At 38.1% G+C, this 17,925-nt stretch overlaps 1 protein-coding gene across 3 annotated transcripts in view; it reads left to right on the forward strand.

Annotated features, from left to right (window-relative positions):
- Positions 1 to 17,925, forward strand: part of nlgn2b (neuroligin 2b) — an 81,604-nt gene that overhangs the window by 29,753 nt on the left and 33,926 nt on the right. For all 3 annotated transcript variants that reach the window (XM_044139630.1, XM_044139632.1, XM_044139631.1), the window contains exon 3: positions 13,591 to 13,644. In XM_044139630.1, coding sequence (XP_043995565.1) covers positions 13,591 to 13,644 — 54 coding nt within the window. The remainder of the gene's footprint in view (positions 1 to 13,590; positions 13,645 to 17,925) is intronic.

Raw genomic sequence — 17,925 nt, forward strand, 5'->3', positions numbered from 1 at the left:
CTGTCAGAAATCATGGTCCCTTTTGGCACACAGTTTTGAGTTGAGCTGTTCAAAAGTCCTCTAGATTTGGCCCTGTTAGCCTGAAATGTTTCTGGACCTTATGAGTAGCATGAATCCCAGAGAACTAGCTCCCAGACTGAAAATGTGTAAAACACTGTTTTTAAGTTTTGGGGGGTTTTTTGTTAACTTTTCTATCAAAGGGATCCACAATTAGTCAAAGATGTTGGCCTAAATATACTGTAATTTCTTTTTCATCAACTAAAAATGTGATGTTTGTTATATGTAAAAACTCAGAATTACTTCAAAAATGTTATATTTTGTTTTATATATATTTATATATATATATATATATATATATATATATTATATATTATATATATATATATTATATTATATATATATATATTATATATATATTACAGCCAAAGCAAGTCAAACTCATCATGTTTAAAAGAAACAAAAAATTTTATTTTATGTGTTTTTGTTCTAGATATTTAAAAAATACATTTTACTAATAGATAGAAATAATAAAAAATAAATGCAAAAAATAATATATGAACAATTTGCCATTTTATTTTAGTAGATATGATTAAATCATATCGTACATTTGTGTTTCAAATCCTTATCTAAAACTGTGATATTGTGAAACCTTGTTTTGTTTCATTCTGTGGGGAATCTTAACTTTGCATTACCGACTCGTATTGAAGAAATAAACATCTGATGGTGTAAATAACAAACACTTATACAACTTCACCCTAATTGCAAAAGAACTCAACAATTCATAGGAATCTGTGATCTTTTCTGCATTCAGGATCTGCACTGAGACAAAGTCAGGTGTGCCGACTGAGTGGCACACCTGACTGTCTGACGTTTATTATTTTTGTGCTAGTTGGAGAAAATAATTTTCTCGTGTGGGATCAATAAAGTAATCTTGAATCTTACTGAGAGCATTTGCGAAAGTAAATAGGCAGAAGAAAGGACAGAAGCATCCGAAATGCAAATCGTAATGATGATTATAAGTAGCATCAGTGATAAAAAATTTAATAAGCATGTGATTAATGGGCTCACCTGGGAGTTGCCCGGCGGTGTTCATGAAATCACATGTTTATGCATCACTGCTGCTGGAAATGAAGAGCAACACAGAGAGCAGTCTGGAGCTGTGTACGACACTCTGCTATTTCAACATAACATCTAAAATGACAAAGCCTTGCAAAAGTAATCATGCCTGGTGAACTCTTTTTTTTTATCTTTTACCACATTATAAGCAAAAAAGTTAAAAGTATTCTAATAAGATTTTATTGGGTAGACCTACAAAAGAATATGTCATTATGCAGTAGCAGGAAGTGAGATATGTGGTTTTATTTATTTAACTCTTTTGGAAAACAACAATTATAAAAGGGTGATATTATTGGTGTTCATCTCCTTCTATTCTGGTAGCCTTTGATCAGACTCAAGGGAACCCATTGGACCCAGTTAGTAAATTGAGTACTCATATGTGTAATTTAACCAGAGGTTATACTATTTCTGACATACAGGTCAGTGGTATAAGTGTGAAGAAGTTTTAAGCTCATTAAACATTACCCATCCATTAAAAATAAAGTATTTAACCAACTTTGGCTTAATCAACTATATTGCATCTAATGTTGCTGAAGTTGTACATTTTTCTCAACTTAATTATATCCAGTTATGTTTCTGTAACCCAATGAATTTTTACCAGTTATGTCTGATATATAGTCAATGGACTGTGGACCCGTCCAGGGTACCCCACCTAGGGATCATCCACCCCTCCCCACAAGGATGTTAGATTATTGATTTTATGGATAGATGGATATTCATTGGCCTTATGCAATTCATTATTTTCTTTCCAAAATCTAAGTTAAATTATTTGTAATATATTTTTTATAATCTTCCCAAATAATAATAATAAATTAAGTGGTTTATCAGAAATTATTCAACTTAATCCCCCACAAAATGTACATGAACCAAAACTTAAGACAAAAATGAACACTGCAAGAAAACTGTTTTCTCACAACATGCACCAACGACAGGCACTATTTCTCTAACAGCTGCCTCAGATGTTGTCAAACAGGGTCAATGAAGAAATCCTAAGGGGCCTTTCCAAAGCTCCACATGTGGAACAACAGCTAGCGTGGTTGTAATAAAAATCCCCTGAGATGGCACATACACCAACATCATATGTCAACACGCACCAATGTACTAATAAAAAGCAATATATGACATTCAAGTGCAACGTGATTTGCACAATGAACAGCGTTTTGGCAAATAAATTATAAATTCAGTCCAGTTTAACTGAACACATTTGGGGTGAAGGAGGAGGTTTATGCAATGACAATGATTTGAGGGTGGAGTCAGACATCCAACCCCACCCCATTCTGAGGTTTGCAGCCAGAACCTTGTCAATTGTTTTAGATTACTTTGTGTCATAGATAAATGCTTATACGTTTTCTGTTACCTGAATTAAATAGTTTTAAATAGTTTTTTTAACCAATTAATTTTGGCACATTAAATGATAATACAATTTGTTGCCTCTGGGAGTAGCTGGAATCTATTTTACGAGTGCGGAAATTAGCACTGAGCAACGGTTGCAAAACAAATCAGCTATGAATGTGCACCACCCTTTTCAGATATTCATTTGTGTAACAAAACCTTAATCCTTAGATCACTAGACAGACAAACGCAGCATATGCATGGCCACAAGTTCTTAAACGGCGCTAGAGTCGAGAAAGACAAAACTGACTCTCTGTAATCATATTAGAAAGTGAAGTTAATGAGCAGTTCTGGCTGTGCTGCGTGTAAACTGTGTGCTGCATATGTCACACACCCAAGGACAAGAGGATGTTTAGTTTCTGGGCTTATTCCCTTGGGAAAAGGTGTGCAAATGAGTGAGACAGATTTTACATGTAGCCCTGTCTGCTTGTCAGATACTGTCACTTATTGTCAGAGGTCACTGCTTACACAAGGCAGATGCTGTCTCCAAGGACATGTTTTACCTTGTGTGTGAGAGAAATTGAGAAGCAGGGTGGATTACTCCTGGAATAAAATAGATGTTGTACTTTGTACCATAGTCACAGTCCCTGAAATTGTTTACAGTTGTTAGAGGTAGAGGGAGGTCAACAAGCTATATTCCACAGTTTGTGAAAACTCAGCTGAGTTAAGTTGTGATTCAGAATGAGTTATGTACTTTTTTTTTTTTTTTTTTGGTGGGTTGAGAATTTGGAGAGTAAATCTCATATAAATGATTCAATTCGTGCTCATTAAACTATTTTAGACTCTGCTTAAACGGATTCCCTTTGTCATTCTCTCATCACTCTACACATTTTAATTACAAAAGATGGGGACATTTCTTTCAGATTTCTAATGGAAAACACTCAAATATTAAAATAAAAAAAAAAACATTTTCAGAAGAGCTTTTATGGCACTTGAAACAGCATGTCTGCACTTCCTGCCTCCAGCCCATCTCACATGTACGAAGGGCAAATTCTGTTTGTGAAAGTGAATATGCCTCATTTTTTTGTTGTTGTTTTGAAAGCAATGTCTTTAGTTCTTATGTGAGATCCTTGCACCAGTAATTCAACAGTGCAGCCTTTGAGCGCAGGTCTGCTCTGGTAAAAAGAGAAATGTGAGCTAGAAATGTCAGGTCAACCTAAAAAGATTTAGGCAAAACACAGATTTTTTTTTTTTTTTAAGTGCAAGGCTACTTAGTCTTTGTGGAAATAAAAACTTTATTGGACTATAAAAAAAAAACCAAAAAAAAAACAACTTTGGATCACTAAACAAGTATTTCTGGGATTGCCAGTTCATTATAATTCATTACATTAATTAAAAATTAGCTGATGCAAAAAATAAAAGATATAACCTCACAATGTCTAAAATACTTTTATTGTCAGCAAGTTGGATTTGGATTATAAAATTCATAGTAGGAACATAACACTCTGTAACACATTGCTTGGCTATATTGACTTTATGACCAATTCTTTCTTCAGATTATGCATTCTGAACATAGCTGGGGCTGGGATTATGCTAACTAGCAGAAGTTGGGGTTTTTTTTCTCACAACTTTGCAATGATTGTGGTGGTCTTTACGCTAAGAATTATATATCTGTTAAGCAAAGCACTGCAGGCTAGCTACCGTTAACTAGCACTGCAGACTAGCTATCATTAACTAGTACTGCAGGCTAGCTACCGTTAACTAGCACTGCAGACTAGCTATCGTTAACTAGTACTACAGACTAGTTTACTAAATAAAACTGTTTTTTGGAGTCTGTGTAAGTAAATCAAAAATATGTCAAATTAAATGTTTTAGAGCCGTGTATTATTAACTGTATAGAAGTGGCTCCTGATGCACGACGCTGTTGTTTTTGAATCTTTGTGTACATTTTTATGTAAAGCTCACCTTTACACAAAATAACTGCTTTCTACTGTTTTTAGTTCTTCTTCAGATTACTAGAGCAAGGTTAGACATTTAGAGTATTTATTTAATATTACATAATACAAAATGTTAGAAAAACATTACAGCTTGGGTGACGCGCAATCATACATTGGTGCAATTGTGTGAAATCCTCATGCAAGTGCAACCCCTAGGGACAAGTCAAATAGATTAGACAAACAGGCCAAACCTCTTGATAATTTTGAAAGTTAGCATTAGGCTTCTTGTGTTGTGTCTGTATGACATGCTTTCATGAGCCCCCAGTTGGTTCTGCAGAGAAAAGTTGCATTTCCAACATCGGTAATGAATTGGCTGAACACATTCATATGTACCCTCCATAAGTGCTTTGGTGCCAGATCTGTTTGGCATTTCATGACCTTCCTATTCTGGTTTGAGGCATGCGTGTGTCTATTTCATGCCCAGAAAGAAGCTTGCTGATCATGTTCTTGATGTTACTCTTTAGATGAAAAGAAATTCAAAGCCTCCTTTTCTTTCTGCATCTGTTCACCCCTCCTGTTCTGTCCTCGCTGGAAACGATTCCTGCCTCTTCTCCTTTCCACTCTCCTCGCTCCTCCATCTTTATGCGGATGGCAGTGGAAGGGGCCCCTGCTCTGAATACAGATGAGCTCTGTGCCCTTCCCCAACCAGGCCAACACGAAGCCCACTTGACTAGAATGAAACTCAAACAAATTCTTCGCATAATGTAAATAACACAAATATTCTCTTGAAGTGAAAAGTGAGCTCCCCCTCCTCCTCCCCTTCCCTTTCATCTCTCTTCCTCATTCCCTCATGTGTGGATGGGTTGTTAGGAGAGGGAAGCGTCTCACCGCTTTTCTATTTCCTCAAGACACTCCCCAGGCAAAGGCCTGAGATCCTTCATTTTTATTACCACTAGAGCAGCCATTTACCGTGCACTTTATTAAAAACCATATTTCAGGGGACATGACTGCAGGGGGAGTGTGCAAAGATGGAGGTGGGTGCACTAGAAGAGTTGGAGAGCAAAAAGGATGGAGCAGCGTGTTCTGTGCGTGTTATTGTATGTGTTTCTATATGTGCAGAAGAGGAGCAATATGAAGGGTGGGCGGCGGGATTGTCGAAACCGCATCTGACACGTTGTCAAGAAGACAGGCCAACTACAGTCTTGACGTAGTGCAGCTTCATCCCATTTACTGGTCTGAAGAAATGGAGAGGGACGGGAGACAGCTTGCATTCCGGCCGCTAGCTCAACGAAGCGAAAAGAAGTGCTGTTGACGGAGCGATGGAGCTGCACTAGGTCAAACAGTACAGTCCTGGGACGGCCGGAGCTAAACGTCCCACCACAGGCCACTGACTTTTACTGACCGTTCACCCATTACATGATGCAGCAGTCAGCATAATAACAAGACTTTGTTCTGGGACTGAGATGAAAGATGCATTTAACTCCAAATGATTATGTTTGTTTCTTAAACAACATAGAGACATTATAAAAAACGGTTGTGAGGGGATCTCGTGTGCACAGCCCTCTTGTGTAACCCAGACATATTTTCAGTCTGGGTCTTCAGTCGGGCTGGCATCTTTCTTCTTGATTTGGATTTTTGCTTTTCAGCTGTAAAGATGAAGTGTCTCTTTATCTTCACCTCTCTTGTAGAAGCCTGAAGAGTTTGTGCCAACAATGGCTTGCGCCTATCCATTACCTTGACAAAATACCCAGTTCAATCCGAAGAAACACAATACAATAACATAATACTGCCATCACCATGCTTCACTACTTTTGAAGTATTCTATTCCGTTGCTAAATGCAGTGTTGCTGTAGCACCATGCATTTCCCATAATAGCTACACCGGATAATAACTCAAATTCCCACACGTCTTAGAAGGACGTCAAATGTGTTTCACAAAATTCAGCTGGGCTTGTTTTTCTTTACAAACGCTTTCATCTTGCAGTTCTCCTTCATAGGCCAGACATATGAAGAACATTGGAGATTACTATTAAATGTGCTACACAGACATTCCTGCAAGTCATTTTCTAAATGCCACAGTAGGCCTCATGGCAGCTGTAACAATTAGCTCTGATATCGGCTTTTACCCAGTTTCATAGGGAGCTCCAGTTCTTGGTACCGTCTTAGTTGTCATGTCTTCTTGCTGTTCATGAGTTCTCTCTGCAGATGATGGCATTTGTGCAAGTTGTCCAAAACTCGAACATCTGACTTTATTTGGGATTAATTATGTATCATTCCAATGTAGGGTTGTCAATTGTCCACTTGGTTTTTGGAAAATGTATATATCCGTAAAACTATTCAGCCGTCAATCATCTACCTCAGTTCATATTTTGATTTTTCAAATGTGGACTGGTGCCCATCTCCAGTAATAATTTGGCAAAAGGGTATTCCCTGGATAAAGGACAAACCCAGAGGGAGCTCATGCATGCATGCGGAGAACATGCAAACTCCATGCACAACAAGCACAGACTAAGATTTTTGCTTTAAGGCAACAGTTCTAACCACTGCTCCACTGTGCAGTGATAATATGACGTCGCATTTTTTTTTTTTTTACTTTTGCTGTTACAGCATTTTTTTCATGGCAGTATTTAACAATGTATTTAAAAATATTAATAAATCAAATTATTATGTGCAACTGTACAGTTGTGCTACTTAAAGTGATTGGTTTCCTGAGGCATCCAATCTGATAATGGGTAATTTTATTGTTTATTGTTGTTGTAGGTTTTGTGGTCTCTGATTGTGTACCGCTAACAACACTGCTGTTGCCACTTTTGTTGTTATACAAATTAATATTAATATTATTGGATTTTTTTCCAATCAATATCAACCATCACTACTTTAAATGTAGTGAATACCTCTGATAAGACGCCTGGTCAAATGTATTGGTTTATTATATGATCGCCAATGCATTGTAAATGATATACAAACCTGGTTCGTATATTGAGCAAATCCTTGAAGTCATAGTCAACAAATATATCTGTATTATAGCTTAACCTGAAAACAATTAGATGTTTTTCCCAGTTGCTTAAACAGTTTTTTAGAACATCTTTGACCTTTTTGTGAAAGCTTCTGTTTGAATCAAGACCGTGTTACCCTAGAAACCAAGGTAATGGAGATGGAGGTTTACTTTCCACAGGAGAGCAAAGTAATTTCAACACATCATGTGGCTCCACCCGGATGATTAGAGATTGTGGTCATTTCATAAATTTCTGTGAGACCAGAGCGATATTGAAAAGGGTTATATACAACCTCGGGAACCTCATTGGCAGCAACCCAAAGGAGGGTGAAAGAAAAAAAAAAGAAGCAAAAACCTGCTCAACCCTACCAGTCACATCTGGAAATAAATCCAGATTTTTAATATCTAAAAGTGAACAGGAGTATCTAAACGTGAATACAAAAATGGTTTATTACCAATAAATGTACATATTTGTTTTTGGAAAATATGTACACGTATGTTTTATGTACCAGAAGACAGATCCACCTGATATATTTTAGATAATCAACTTCTGTCAACGATTATATTTCAACAGTTTAGATGACTTGTACAGGTCAAAGAAGTACTGATTAGTTTTTCCCAGCTAGTCCAATTGGAGCTAAGACAATAGAGAATTTATATCATTTTAAAACTATACCAACCTCTATAATAATGCACATACTTTTCACAACCCCTTATAGCAATACTATATTTACATTATCATACGATTACTGGCATATAGTTATCCAGTTATTCACAATTTATTTACAGACCATGGTTCTCTAACCTTTATAATGATGCTATTGTGTTGAAGGCGGACTGAAATTGAAAAAAATAAAATAAAATAACACATTCAGTGTTTTCAGCCAGAGTCACTTTCTGCCATCATAAAAAAAAAAATATGATAAAATGTTATCTGGTTGAGTTTTAGTTTTAGGTATTCACTCTGGGCACAAGGTCACAGATTTATGTGCATATAACCACTCACCCAAAACAAATTTACCGATGATGCTTGCATGAAATGCTACTACATGTTTGTAAAACAGGAATATCCACCTCAGAGTAGTAGTTTGCTAAAGCCTTAGGGAAAATCTAGTCCTGTATTTGTTACAAAAAGAAGACCAAAAGAAATTTAAAATATCAACTCCTTATACCCTCTACTGTCAGAATTTTATTTTAGAAAGTCCCAAATATGGGGTGGGAGGTGGTAACCATTTCATTCGCTGTTTCTATTCCAGGTCTACTCACTTGTGAAGGAAAAAAATAATCAGATTTGTGTAGTAGTTTGATTTTATTGAGGACATACCCATTACATGGAAATTAAAAATTGATTTGCCAGTCAGTTTTGACTCCTACAGATTGGTTATCTTCACAAAAATCACTCACTCAATCGGTTACAGATACTTTTTACCTCAATCTGTTTTGTTTATTAAGCACAATTGTGCGGGAAATCAATGTCTTCCTTTACAACCTCTCCGACAATTTAGGCAAAACCTAAGAGCTGTCAAAGCTTGACAAGAGGGAGGAAGTGACAACTGTTGCTAATACTATTTAAAATTGGAGAAATGTAAAACGAACAGCAGGCAGTCTCACTCAGCCTGGAGCTTCACGTAAGATCCGTCCTCGTGGGGTGAGGAAGAGATCAGGTCACAACTAACTAGGAGGAGCTTGTTAATGGTCTGAAGGCACCTAGTAGCGCATTAATCAAAGCCACAATTAGTAACACACTGAACTGCAGTGGATTGAAATAGAAGCTATTTCTACAGACTCACCTTAGGTTTACCAGTGAACATTTAAATGATTCAAAGGGTTGGGAGACTGTGATAGGCATCTAGTTAATTTGCTACTTCTGGAGGAATAGAAATCCTGATAGACTTGAAGGACACTGTCCCAATACGCTCAGATGTGGGAACATTATGCTTTTCAACTGTTGTTTTCAGCTAAGTGTGCGGGGTTAGGGTTAGCACAACGATCAGCCAATAGATGGGTGGGGATTGAATGTCTTGAGTGAGAATCTTCCCTCATCCAGATTACTGAAGATGGTTTGTGGATGGGTCTCGCAATGTGAATGCTACCTAAAACACCATGGCAACAAAGAAATGGGTAAAGAAGAGTCACATTAAGGTTGTGGAGTGGTTTAGGCATATATTTTCAATATGGTGGCCAAGTAGCAGCTAAGAAACTTAAATTATTGAGAAAATGCTCGAAAAAGAGTTAGCCAAAAATCCATCAGGAGATGTGTGACGAACTGCTCAATGGGTTTGCCAGTTTTAAGTCCCGTTTCACTTCAGTATCAAATGCTTATTTCACTCAGTCATTTGCTATTTTTGGTTTGGTTGCTATTTTGTCTCTTGTAAAGAAGATTTTAGTTTGATTTTTGATGTGGAGTATGCAAACTTGCAAAACAACAGGCAATCTAATATTTTTTTTGGGGGGGGGGGAATAAATCTGATATCATGTAATTACTTCAATTTAAGGGTGGTTTGCTACAAAAATATTCCATAAACTCTGCAGAAAATCTTGGCTTGGGTCACATCTCTACTTGCCCCATTCATGAGGTCCTACAATTTGATCTCATTCTCCGTTACAGGATGTGACTAGCTGAGTGGTGCTCCATCCTGAGATACAGTTTCCCTCCTTAAGAAGGAAAAGGAACTGAACTATAACCAGAGTCGTCTCCATTAAGCAGAAAGGTGTGGTTTTAGAGTGGTGCTAAGTAGTCAGCGATCGCTGAGAATCCAGTGGACTAATGGGCCTTTCTATCCATTACCAGGCCGTCGTAACAGTTTTTTCTTGCCCGGGACCTATGGCTGTACCATCTCCTGCTATGGCAGTAAGTGCTGTCTGGTTCAGGCGCCTGCATGGTGGTGCTGAGAGGATGCAGCTAATCTGCTCAGCATTGATCCGTACCCGTTATGAAGGAAGATAAACACTTTATATCAGGAAACCATATTCATACAGACGGATGAGTGAGAATGCAAGGATACAATGGCGGAAGGGGGTGAAGTCTTGCAACTCCCTTGTCAATAGATGCGCAACACTGTGAAAAGGGTACATGCCAACGCCTCACTGTGAAGTTTCCTGCAATGGGGTAGAAGCAGAGATGTCAGCAGCTCATTGAAGGAATGATAAACCTCTTGGTAACCGAAATACAAAGTGTTATCTTTTTTTAAGCGAAACACTGCAATTCTCCCCCAATGGAGAGAAGGTGACATGCTTTTTTTTCATGGGTTTGAGGATGACATGAACACATGATAGTCAGTGGTAATAGAGCACCAGGCAAAAGTATTCATATCCCTTAAACTTTCCAAAATGAGGCATATTACAGTTGCAAACCTAAATTGTGTGCTGGATATTTGGCTTTCAGGTGACACTTCAGGAGTGACTTCACTACAATCTTGAAAGGCAAACTTAATGTAACCGTTTTTAAACTTTTGAATGCGCATGTCTAACTGTTCAATATTTCATCAGTACTTTTTGCACAACTTACTGTTTTACTAACAAGAAGCTTAAAGACAAAATTTACAAAAGAAAAAACAGCCTTGAGTGGAACAAAAGCAGAAATACAGAGCTTGGTGGAGCATGTATTGTGCTCAGGTCAAAGTTGTAATTTGTTAAGCCTTTAACCGTGGTGGACTGTGACGGATACTTGTTCAAGCAATGGAGACAGGATATCTATCAAACTGCTCTAGAATAAGCCAAAGGCAGCTATTCAATGTGGAAGCAGAGCGCCTTGAATCATTTGATCTCATCAAAATTTCCACTCTGTTTTTTTTCCCGTTCCTCTCTGTCTCACCATATCAGACCTACTTCTGTTGTTGGTTTATAGTGCAAGAAAAAAAAAATGCAGGTTTACAAATAAAACATAGCTGTCATCCATTTATTTAAAAAAAAAAACAAAAAAACTCTCCCTCATTTGTACTACTCAGCTGTGGATGATTAGAGTGTAGCGCCATCTGTATTGTTGTTTTTTTTGTTTTTTTTAGTTTATTTCCCCAGGGTGGACAGCAAACTCCTACATAAAGCTCAGTGAATGCTGCTTTTGGAGTGGAAGCCCTTTAAGTCTTTAGCCATACAGACCATTTCCATGTAGGTTTAAGAGCTCTTCTGGCTTTTCTCTGTTCTCTTTGTGGCTCTTGGCAAATTGGAAACGGGGCTTCATATGGTTTTCTTTCAACAACGGCTTTCTTCTTGCCACCCATCCATAAAAGTGAGGTTTTAGACTTTATGGCGTAGTGGCGCCATAGTGCCTGATTTTTCTGCCATGTTCCTTAGCATTCATGACGCTGCCTGTTCATGAGTGTTCTCTAACACACCTCTTCATAGTTATGTACTACTTTGTGTTGATCTGTCGCATAAAATCCTAACAAAATACATTGAAGTTGTGTTTTCTTGAGTGATAAAAGTTCAAATGGTGTGAATGCTTTTTGCCAGGTACTTTATATATTCTGATCACATCCGCAGCTCCGCCATGTCGCGCATTCCCATCCGCAGTCGTGTCAACATTAGATGTGTATGAAGGAATGAAGGATAGATGGGTTTAATGACCTCTACATGTCATGTGGACAGTAGCTGAGCATGACACAAAATGCAGTGGCTTAATTGTTTGCTGATGGAAATCGCCTCTGACTGAAACCAACCAAAAAAAAAAAAAAAAAAAAAAGAAACTAATAGGATCTTTATCACTTTGGGCTAACAGAGGTTGACACAGCAGGGCATTGGTTGGTCACTGTGATAAATGCTTGTTACTGGCTTTGCCCTATGGAGCAGTTAACTGTTGTTACCATTAAAGCTTAATTCGAGGCTCCTCTTTGACCTTGATGTGGGAAATCTTGTCAAAAGGCTTAGCCGGGTGTGTTCATATCAAACCAGCCCACTGTTCGGCGGTTCCCTCGCAATTTCTCAAAGTTTCCTTTCAGGATAGCATTTGTTGCAGCACAAAATTGAGCTATCCAATATGTTCAGAATTTGTTGATTTTCGTCAGAGGAGTGTTTTGGCTTAAGTCAGTGTGGAACGTGGAGCATCTTAGCAGGTGTTTGCTTCTTCACGAGATGCCTTGCTTCTGCCAATTGTTTTGTTCCTTTTTTTTTTTGGAGGGGGTGCGTTACACAAAAAAAAGCAATGACTCTAGACTGATTGGGGAAAAAAGGTTAACAAGAAGAAGCCTCATTTACTAATCAGTTAAAGCAAATGAGAGCGAGATCATGACAGGAATGGATGGTGTCATAAGTGAGACCCTTCTTATCCATCTCAACTCAGTCCACCACCCACCAAAGCAAAAATAAAGTTAAAAAAAATGAAATAAAAATGCTAACTAGAGTAAGAACGACCATTCTGCAAAAATCAGAAACTTCATACAGCTGAGTTTCATCTGAATAACCAATAACTGCTTTGGTCAGCTTAACACTTAAAAAAAAGGGTATTTTGTAAAATGGCAGTGGCAGCCATATTGGGGTTGCCTAAACACTTGCTTTCACAAAGCGCTGCCTTTTTCCACCAGGGCTTCTCTTTGGCGCTGCAGCCTCCAGCTGAACTTTCACACACAATTCCTCCAGACTGCCAGAACAGCAATTAGCAAACACCTGATAGAACTGAGCATGTGTTGTAAGGAGAAGCATTGTGTAGTTAAAAAAAAAGAGCATGAGTTTCTTAAAGAGACAGAAGCCTAATTTCAATGCTTTAAATTACATAATCAAAGCATTTCAATTCAAAGCACATGCCTTGAAACTTTTTTTAAGGGATATTTATATATTCTTATATTTACTTCATTGTGGCATAAAAACATACTACTGGCCCTTTAAATTTTCAACTAGAACTCAAAACTAGTGATTTAGGTTCAGAGAAATAATTATCAGTTCTGCAACAAATTTGATAAGTTTACATTACCCAGCTGTAGTGAACGTGCAGAATTGTCTTACCATTCTTACAAAATGCACAACCTAAAGGAGCATCCAATGAACTAAACATGAAATAAAAGAACAGAAAGCTGTTTTAGGGCAAATGATAACGTTTCTTTCCTATTATTTGGGCACAGTGTCGTACTGCCTACGTTAAGAAGCAACGTTGGGTCTTGTTTTAGGGAAAACCCATTCATGTTTGTACACAGCAGCTGCGGTGAATTTAGATCACACTGCTTCTCCTGCTTGTCTTTTTGAAATTTTTTGTCTTTTGTCTCCTTTTTCCAAACTTCAGGTCCGCTCACAAAAAAAAATGATGAGTCCACCATGAACAGACCAAGGGATGAAGGTATTTTATTTGCATGTTTCCTTCTCCTTATACTCTCTTATTTATTAAATTTTTTTTAACAGGGCCATGGGAAATGTGGCGTTTGCATCTGTTTCATTAATCATCAGTCTATGTGCACATCACATTGTCCACCCTTAACTGCTTTGATTAGGACGCAAATCAGCCATTCTCTGTGACAAGCACGCACTCGGATAAATAAAGGCTACCCACAAAACAGTTGTTCATCATTCCCTGCTCGTCACAACTGCTGCTTTTTGGGTACTTGCACAGGAAGCTAATTTACTCTCCTTTCTCGGTTGCTATGTGGCTGATAAGCCACACGCTGGTGTTCTTGCTGCCCTCTGTGATGCATCTCTCAAAAATCAATATTCGCTCCTTATTCACCTGCGCTTTTAACTCTGCCACCAAAGTTTTCATGAAATGTTCCGCTCGATTATTGTCCTCCATGTTGTCTTTGCCCAAACCGACATTTACGTGGGATAGTAAATCAATTGTTTTGCTGCTTTATGCTTTCAAGTCTAATGTTGTCTGCTTTTCATCGATGCAGCAAAAATCTCTCCATGTGTCACTGTGTCTATGCAACTGCATGGATAAAAAAGGCCCTCTACCTTTGTTGTTGGTTTCATTCCTCAGCAATAAAGTGCCTTGGGTTTTTTTGGGGGTTTTTTTTTCTTAATCTCTTCCGCTTTTTCCTTGTCTCAGTCATAAATTCCGGGATTTTGTTGGCAAAAACTAGCATAAATCAGTGGAAGTGTGAGCAAAGTTTACACCTAGATTTCAAAGTTTCTTAAAAAAAAAAAAAATACAAATCTTAAAATTCTGTGCATTCATATTCAACCAAACCAAATTCAATCAACGCTTTACTAAGCCACCTTTCGGTGCAAAGAGAGCTGCAAATCTTTTGGTGCTATGTCTGCATCAGAATTGCATCACTGCACACTAAAATGTTCTCCATTACGTTTTGCTAAGTCGCTCAAGCCTGATCAGACTGATTGGAGCAAACAGTAATTTTACGGCCTTGCAACAGATTCAGGATGTGACTTTGACTTGGCCATTTTAGCAGGTGGAAATGCTTTCAATTAAGTCTTGCCTCTTCAGCCACTGTCCAGCTTTAAGGTGAGCCTCTGCCCCAATCTTATAGCTTTTTCAGCATTTAATGCATTTTCATTCATGATTTCTTCTTTATTTTTGTTTCATCTACCTTCCCATAAACTGACTGGCTTCTCTGGAACTGCTGAAGAAATGCGTTCCAACAGCATGATGCTGCCACCGCCATTTTTCATGTTGGGCATGGTGCTTGCACACATTTTTTTTTGTCTGCACTTATGAAAACTTTAACACATCGCTTGTTCTTCTCTGGACATGTTCTTTACTTTTCGTATCATCGTCCGGTTTTATCTGTAACGCGCTTCTTCTATTTGGGCGTCGAACTGTCGTTTTCCAGGAATCGCTAACCGCCGTGCTTTGAAAAGAGACAAAAAGGAGCCAGCGCGAGCTAATCCAATTTTGTCATTCCGTAACGGTGAGAAAAGGAGAGGGAGGGATTCACGTAGAACTGTAGAGAAAAGGAATGGGGTGATGAGAAAGTGGGGTTGGAAGAGAAAAAGGAAAAATCTGAACACTGGGGAGGGCAACAAAGAAGGGAGAGAGGTGAAAAAGCACTCATAATGAAGACAAGTGCATGATGAAATGACATTTATAGAGCTTTGAAAGGGAGAGGGATGTGGAGAAACAGAGAGTGAGAGGGTGGATGGAGTAGGACACCGGTGGAGCTTGACATTTATGCCTGCAGCTGACGGATCTTGACGGGATCACGAGGTGCCGGGCCGCAGTTGAGCTCTTACTTAATTGCCCGAGCTTTGGATGGCCCAAACATTGTTTTAAAGGCATCTTATTTGAAAGGGGTTTGTAAGAAACCGCACTGCTTATGTGTGGGTTTGGGTGCCGAGAGAAAAGTGCTAATTCAGCCTTCAGTCTTTTACACCCGGATCAATGGAAATTACCATAAGGAAATGAATGAGAGAAGAGCCGCGGAATGGAAAAGAAGAAAGTGGGCACTTTCCGTAGGAAGGTAAGACATTACTATTAAGAATGGGAGTTAAGGATGGTTGTCTCCGGCTGGGTGGTATGGACAGGAGGGAATAATCTGTCAGTGTTTTTTAAGCAGGCTGGAAAGACACTGAGCTCGTTGTTGGCTGTAATGGTCTCAGACTGGGCCCGCTTCTCCCTCCGGTTACCTCGCATTTTCTGCCTTCAGTCGTTCAACCACTTCCACGTCTGAAGCGCAAATAAAGATTAAAACTAATTAAGCCTTAAGCAAAGCATGCGATGTCTTCTGTTGAGCGTTATCGCCAGATGTTAATGGTGTGGGCTCGTCTGTGTGGCCCTGAATTAAAACCCCTCTACTGACACATTTACGTAAATTGATAGGATTAAAAAAAATAAAAAAAATTTAACTTTTGGTGAGAGTTAAAATTTCTCTTTCTCAGAACCATGAGAAAAAATTTTTTGGTGGCAGCACCTTGATTGCTACCACCAAAGGAGTAGTTTAAATATTTCTGTTGAGACTCCCTTGCAGATTGTTTTTTTTAATTATTATTATTATTTTATTTTTAGGTAAGAGCGCAGGTAGGTCTCTTGCTGCTCTTTCAAAAAAAAGTCAGAAATTTAATTTATGACTTTGTAGACCTTTCTCCTGCTGCCATTTTGTTTCTGACTGTATGCTGCCACAGTGTGTTTTGCTGTGTAAATGGGAAGAAATTGAGCGCATTTTGTGAAACATCAAGCTAGACATTGCATTGCAAAAACACACAAGTATGTTTGGTCTAGTTTCTTGTGCAAAACTGAATAACTGCCAAATACTGAAAGTTTAAGCAGCCTATAACAAAAGCATTCACTCAATGCACATTTTGTTTGATCATTTCTGGGCTGTCAACGTTAGCTAGCGCACGGAATTAATCTGAAAAGTTTAAAGCGTTAATATTACATGATGCAGATTAATCACATTACCTATTTTGATCTAAAAGCCTCTCTCCCGTCGAGCGTTGCCTGGTTCACAGCAGTTACGGATTGACACACGGGGAGCGACGAAAGCGAAAGTTTTCCGCCACTCAGGATTAACCCAAAAAATGGGACGTTAATAACTAACACCTTACACTATGTGTTCGGTAATGTTTATTAAGGTTTGTGCAAAAAAAAAAAACAACAACAAAAAAAAAACACTCGTTATCTTTTCAAAACACATTTATGGCTTGTACAAGAGACTGGCATCAAAATGCAGACAAGAACTTGGAATAGACATAGTAAAGTTTTATTAATGATTAAAAAAAAAACTTTACTGATCTGAAATGAGGAGGCCAGAAAATGGTGCATGGGCAGAATACCTAGTACGAGCAATAAAAACCAGCGTGCTTATGTAATGAAGGAAGACTGAAGATTTACATTGGATCCGGGTGAGATGTATTAGGGGAATGTGGAACAGCTGTGCTGGAAAACAAACATGGAAACTGAGGGAAAGTGAATAATTAAGACAATAGAAACAACAAACCGTTAAAAAAAAAGAGACTAATACTAACATAAGAGAACCAACCAAGAAATGGAAGAACACTAGAAATAAGTAAACAAAAAAAATGTATTAAGATTTTTCTAAACAGTACAGTAATACCATTAAAACATAAATAGACAACAAGCACATGATCAAAAACCGAAACCCAGACTTATTAAGATCCTTAAACATTTAGAAAATGAAAAAAATATGTCTTGAGAAAAACATTAAGAAAAACGTCAATTTTCCAACAGCTTCTAAATGAGTCTCACTACAACTTAATAAAAGCCTGCTGTTACTCTTTAACTTGCCAACTGGCCCTAAGGGGAAACTCAGGAATATTTAACTGCAAAATGCATTTAAAACAATGAAAATACAACAAAAATGTGGAAATAAGTTTGTTTCCAGAGTTTAAAGAGTTGAACAATGTCCTTTTTTCATCATTTTGTGGCAGTAGCAGCATTTATTTGACAGTTTTTATACAGGAAGGACGGCATAAGGGGAAAGGAAATGCATGCAGGTACAGGACTGTGCGAGGAGAACTAGATACTTTCAGTATCGGGTGAAACCTGCTTAAATACCATTTAAATATGAAAATTTCAAGTTCAGAAATTCCTCCCCAGGTTCCTTTCACAAGATGTGAGTTAATCAGACATTTCTAACCTGATCTTGTCCTTTGCTTGAGGCTTCTCAGGGCTGATGCAGTTAATGCATAACCAGCCCAGTTATGTAAGCTG

The sequence above is a fragment of the Gambusia affinis genome, linkage group LG15 (genome assembly GCF_019740435.1).
Source record: "Gambusia affinis linkage group LG15, SWU_Gaff_1.0, whole genome shotgun sequence".
Lineage (NCBI taxonomy): Eukaryota > Metazoa > Chordata > Actinopteri > Cyprinodontiformes > Poeciliidae > Gambusia > Gambusia affinis.